Below are 5,351 nucleotides of genomic sequence, written 5' to 3'. Positions count from 1 at the left end.
GACGAATTCAGTGCGCAACTGAGACTCAGCGACACACAGACTCGGACTCGCACTCGAAATCGGCCACGTTATTGGCATGAAGCAACTATAAAGGAGGTCTCGTCGGCTTTTTAGAGGGAAACGTAACAATGCTGTCAATCAGTGCGAGTGAAAGGGCGTGCAGAGAGAGAGAGCAACTTTACAATAATAAGAGCACAAGCTGCTCACACTTGCGTCCCACCACAGTCATGGCACTGAGCTGTAAGTGCGACTGAAACGACCATGGACAAACAAATTTGTTCGCGCACAAGCGGACAAGCACTGAGCCTAGGGGGAAATTAACCGAGGAACGCTGCCCACGACGAGTCCTCCTTTATAGTTGCTTCATGGTTATTGGCTCGGTATCGGATACGGCTACGGCTACGGCTTCATATTTACGAACGTTTTCGTTGTTGTTGGTTTAATTAATGAGCAAAAGTCGCGATTGCCGCGACCATGAAGAAATTATATAAGGAGATCTCGTCGGCAGAATTGCTCCCCTAACAATGCTGTCAATAAGTGCGAGTGGAAGGGCTCTGCGCGGATGTATGCTGATTAACCCTTTGATGGCATGGTGTTTAAGGAAAAGGAGTAGAAGTTTTCTTTTATATTTTGATTTTTAATTATTTACTACTTGACAGTAGTCGGTTTTTTTGTTTATTAATATACGCATATTTCGTTTCTTAAGCTCTTAATTCTATAATAAATTGCAACTTTCTTGCTGTAAAAAATGAAATATCATATTGTGCGTAGGGAAGGGGGAACCTTCAGCGTCGACAAGCAAACACGCACTGAACTCTAAGGGGAGCAAGACGAACGAAGGCAGCCGACGAGACCTCCTTATATAATCGCTTCATGGTCGACAGTCTGCCCCGGCACAATTTAGCGCAAAGCACTCTACCTGCCTCGAATGGGTCATATCGGAAGCGGGAATACCGTGAAGTTGAAGGAAAAGTCACTTTTATCCGTTTATAACCCGTTTGTACATACGTTTCCCGTTACTTAATTTTGAACGAAATATTTAAGCTCAATTAAGATCCGTGTATTTTAAAGTTTTGTTCAAATCTGTGGAAACTTCCCTCGAATCCAAAGATTGGATGCCTTATATTTTTTTTCGACTTTTCCCGAGTTTTTAAAGTCAAAATGTCGCAAAAAATACCTCACAAAAATCAACAGTGTTGCATTTCAAAGATGAATATTTTTTAAACGGTAAGTTTGGGTACACTTTATAGATACATTCATAAGCTTTAAAGAATGACCAAGTTCATTACATATGTATGTATGTATGTACGTACTACATTGCTGCTTTTTTATTTCACGTTGTGATTTTACGAATCGTAGCTCAATCGGATTGCGGTGCTACCGGACTGCCCGTGACTGCAGTTGAGCTGTGGCCTCGGGCTGTGGGCCGTGGGCTGCGGGTGATCTGTGGTGGGAGTAGGGGACAATGTAGGGAACAATTTAATTATCAGGCAGCCTCCATAAATAAGCCATAAATAGTCAAAAATTAACTATCACCGAAAGGTATGGCGGAGGGATGGTGGGATGGTAGAGGAAATTTAATTTGATTTGCAAAAATCTGGCGCACAAAGGCGTTCCAATTAAATATCGCTTACATAATGGCTGGGAACTTTGATTCTTTCTCTCTCTCTCTCTCTCTCTCTCTCTCTCTCTCTCTCTCTCTCTCTCTCTCTCTCTCTCTATTTACCGCCTTATCGCAAGTCTACCCGAATCCACTACTTATACAAACACAAAAATAATTAATTGCACTCGCCCAGCCCGGTCTCTCCTCGACCCCCTCTAATAAATGCGAATGAAACTGAAAACTCGAGTCGGAACCAGTGCCGCAACACTTCAAATAAATGTATGTGTGTGTGTACATGTGCGAGTACATACACATGTGCATATGTATGTACAGCCTTAGTTTTTTTCTTCAAACCATCAAAGTACCATCCAAATGCAGGGATCTAAAATACTTCTACACTCGTACTCTTTGAGCACCGTGAGTAGAGACAAGAAGCAGCAGCCTGCTTATCTGCCTTAGAAAGGCCACCGTCAAAGGTCAGATTTGTATGCGCCTCCAGATGAGCCCCAAATCAGGGATGTGGGTAAACAGATCTGCCTGTGTGCATGAAGCAACTAGAAAGGAGGACTCGTCGTGGGCAGCGTTCTTCGGTTAATTTCCCCCTAGGCTCAGTGCTTGTCCGCTTGTGCGCGTACAAATTTGTTTGTCCATGGTCGTTTCAGTCGCACTTACAGCTCAGTGCCATGACTGTGGTGGGACGCAAGTATGAGCAGCTTGTGCTCTTATTATTGTAAAGTGGCTCTCCCTTTCACTCGCACTTAGTGACAGCACTGTTACGTTTCCCTCTAAAAAGCCGACGAGTCCTCCTTTATAGTTTCTTCATGCCTGTGTGTACATACATATGTACATATGTATGTATGTACATACAAAAATACATGTACCCCCTGTACATACATACATGTGTACTTCTAATGTGAGCAACATAAGACTAGTAATTTGACACTCTCTGAGCAAGACATTCCTAATGTTAAAGCGACCTATCAAATAATTTGGAGATCAAGATAACATAACATAACATCAAGGCACACCGTATGTTCATACAGATGTAAGGCATCTGTTGCAGGAAATTCCAAGAGCAAGTTGTACTCCGATTGTATCTCGTAACATGATGAAAAGTATAGTTTCGATGAAGCCCTACTGAGCATTTTGTTTCACTTTAAGCGCAACCTCAGTCACCAACTGATCGCTAAGCGCAAAGACATGGATAACATACTTTCAGGCAGTCAAAACCATTCAAGATCAATAGCATAACGATCGATAAGAAACATTTATTTTGTAAAAACACTCATAGAAGTCAGATATGGCATAGAACTGCGCCTAAAGCTTAATTTGTTTTAGGGTCTGCATTGGAACGGTTTCCCTCGTTAGACACTCTTGTGGACGAGCTTGCTGCGTATGGACTCATCCAGAGGGGGAATCGCATCGCGAGGTATCAGGAACGTCGACAGGTTGAACAGATCCAGGAATACTTTGTACCGATCACTAGAAGCGCGCACACAAACATATCAATGGAGTTCAGTGGGCGTTGTTAGCGCCGATAGGGGCATTACCTGAGAGTGGAGCGAAGATATTGATACCCGGATGAGCCGCCGGTGCCCAGCTGCTGGGATCCAATCATGCGTTGAACCATTATTACGTGGTTGTCTGCAGAGAGTGGGAAAAACAGCATAGTAGCAGAAGTTATCGATATCGATGCAACAGCGAAAAAACGTACAGCGCCACTTGGTGATCAGCGAATCGATGTCCATGAGCAGGGTGAGCAGCTGGTGGGGCTGACTGAAGCGCGGCTCGTCACGGTAAAAGGTGATCATGATGGCTCCCTGGAGGGCGCGGTGGCTGAAGCGGCGATCGCCGCGCTTCACGAGAGCCTCGTGCACGGCCGGGTCGAAGATGGAGTGGTAGACCTCGCGCCTCTTCTCAATGTCCATCAGGCGGTAGTTCTTGGCCCGCTCCACCGGCTCCTCCATGGCGCTCTGCACCTGGGCGGCCAGGAACTGGTCGACGCTCTGCTGGAATTTCTTCCAGAAATCGAAACCGCTCTCCTCCAGGCCGGGCGTCCGCTCCAGCCATCGCTGCACAAGTTCTAGCAGCGAGGGCTGGTGCTCGGAGCTCCTGATGGCGTTCAGAGCCTGCTCGTCGGTCCCGAAGACGTCCGAGTACTTCTGGTTGTACCTCACACGCTGCTCGGTCAGTACGCCCAACTTGTTCTCGATCAGCCGAAACTGCAGCGACTGAAAGCCCGAGGCCGGCGCCAGGTACTTTCGAAAGTCCATAAAGTCCAGTGGCGTCATGGTCTCCAATATGGGCACCTGGTCCACCAGCAGCTTCTCAATATAAATTCGATAATGTTAGTAATGATTAACACCTGGGATGAGCTGTAGCCTCTCTATAGCAGCTTAAAGGGTATCACTTTGAAGCTAATACATGAAAAACTGCACAGAAAGGCTACTTTCAAGTCATAAGTAGGTATGTTCATGGCAAATACTTTAAAGCAGGACTCTGCACAGCTCTATCTATTGTGCATAGGACAAGGCGCTGCCGCTCACGTACACGCGTATTACAGTGGTTCGCACCAATACCAACACATTGAAATGTTCCGTTTTGCGTGAGTCTTCACACACAAACGCAAAAACGGTTCGTTCATTGTATGGGTGCCGAGCCCTGCTTTAAAGAGACCTTGTGGAGAAGACTGAATAAATGATGTGTCTTAACAATCAACTAAAATATCTTGTAGCATTTACATAATATGTATATGTAGACCCTATTCCATCTACCATGTATGGCTCCTGCGCCAGTTTCTTACTTTCAGGATGAGGACAACCCGATTCAGTCGCTTGACGATCTCCAGAGTTTTGGTCTCGTCGATGACCTCCGCGTCGAGCATGTCGCGAATGGAGTCGAACTCGAAGATAATCTGCTTGAACCACAGTTCGTATGCTGACCAACAGAAAGAGAGAAATAATTGTAAGCGTGGTTAGAGAATCTGAATGGTTTGAATTGGATTTAAGGTGATGATTTACCCTGGTGCGTGATGATAAACAGATGCTCGTCGTGGACCGGTCGCTTGTCCTCCGTGGAGAGCATGCACTGGGCATCCAGCAGCTTGTCAAGCATCAAGTACTCCCCGTATATCTTGCCCACCTCCGTGGACAGCGGCACCGCAGCATCGTCATGGTCGTTTCTGTAAGAAAGTCAGCGAAAAGTCTGCACGTGGTCTCGAGCCATGGAGATGGAATAGCCTACCCGTTTCCTGCATAGGGACAGCTCATTGTAATTACAGTACCGCAGTTTGTAGCAAGTCGAGTGACGTACGCTGACAGACTAAACCAAGCCCAGTCCCAGACCCGAACCCAGGCGGGGCGATAACAAGAGCAAGAAAAGAGCAGCAGCCACGGCAGCAGCAGTACCAGCAGCAGCAGCAGCGGCAGCGGCAGCGGAAGCTGTCGCCTAGTTCCATCTGATTGCACAGTCGCTGATCTGTCGACCAGTTGAATAGCAGATCAGCGCTTTGCCAAGAGTACAGACCCGTCCGGCAATTGAGTTGATTATCAGGTGCTGGAGGTGAAAGTGCGGCCATCACTTTGGTTCACAAAAATATTTTGATGCCCGTAGCTTGTTGCTTCAATTCTTGTTCCGATCTATTGATTTACTACAAACGACACAACAAGTTGTTTAAAAACATAAAAAGTACATGTTCTACATGAATTCATACATACATACATATGTACATATGTATGTAAGTATTTAT

The 5,351-nt window shown here is 46.0% G+C and overlaps 2 protein-coding genes across 3 annotated transcripts in view; both read right to left on the bottom strand.

Annotated features, from left to right (window-relative positions):
- The window catches only part of LOC117903701 (unconventional myosin-XV), a 39,098-nt gene extending 37,379 nt beyond the window's left edge, over nucleotides 1-1,719 (bottom strand). Inside the window, exon 1 of the mRNA XM_034816040.1 lies at nucleotides 1,685-1,719. The gene's annotated coding sequence lies outside the window, so the exon portion shown is untranslated. The remainder of the gene's footprint in view (nucleotides 1-1,684) is intronic.
- A 1,132-nt stretch (nucleotides 1,720-2,851) lies between these two features.
- LOC117901615 (tryptophan 2,3-dioxygenase) lies at nucleotides 2,852-4,951 on the bottom strand. Of its 2 annotated transcripts, XM_034812448.1 has the most exons (7): nucleotides 4,847-4,951; nucleotides 4,624-4,784; nucleotides 4,407-4,540; nucleotides 3,318-3,927; nucleotides 3,154-3,247; nucleotides 2,970-3,085; nucleotides 2,852-2,938 (listed from the first exon to the last, which is right to left on the bottom strand). In XM_034812448.1, coding segments are annotated over exons 1-7 (1,143 nt in total). In that variant the 5' UTR covers nucleotides 4,873-4,951; the 3' UTR covers nucleotides 2,852-2,936. The 2 variants fall into 2 exon arrangements, with proteins under 2 accessions (XP_034668339.1, XP_034668330.1); XM_034812439.1 differs by having other exon boundaries at nucleotides 2,852-3,085.
- Between the last annotated feature and the right edge of the window lie 400 nt (nucleotides 4,952-5,351).

This window comes from Drosophila subobscura, chromosome A (genome assembly GCF_008121235.1).
Source record: "Drosophila subobscura isolate 14011-0131.10 chromosome A, UCBerk_Dsub_1.0, whole genome shotgun sequence".
NCBI classification, from domain to species: Eukaryota; Metazoa; Arthropoda; class Insecta; order Diptera; family Drosophilidae; genus Drosophila; species Drosophila subobscura.
Note: the sequence above shows the minus strand (reverse complement) of the source record. Positions and strands in the feature narration are given on the sequence as shown.

Bases quoted from the DNA above. Each gene is read 5' to 3' on its own strand.
- LOC117901615 (XM_034812439.1), bottom strand. From the start codon at position 4,872: ATGAGCTGTCCCTATGCAGGAAACGG. The intron at 4,785-4,846 runs GTAGGCTATTCC...ACTTTCTTACAG, and splicing joins TGTCCCTATGCAGGAAACGG to AAACGACCATGACGATGCTG. The intron at 3,248-3,317 runs GTACGTTTTTTC...CACTCTCTGCAG, and splicing joins GCTGATCACCAAGTGGCGCT to ACAACCACGTAATAATGGTT.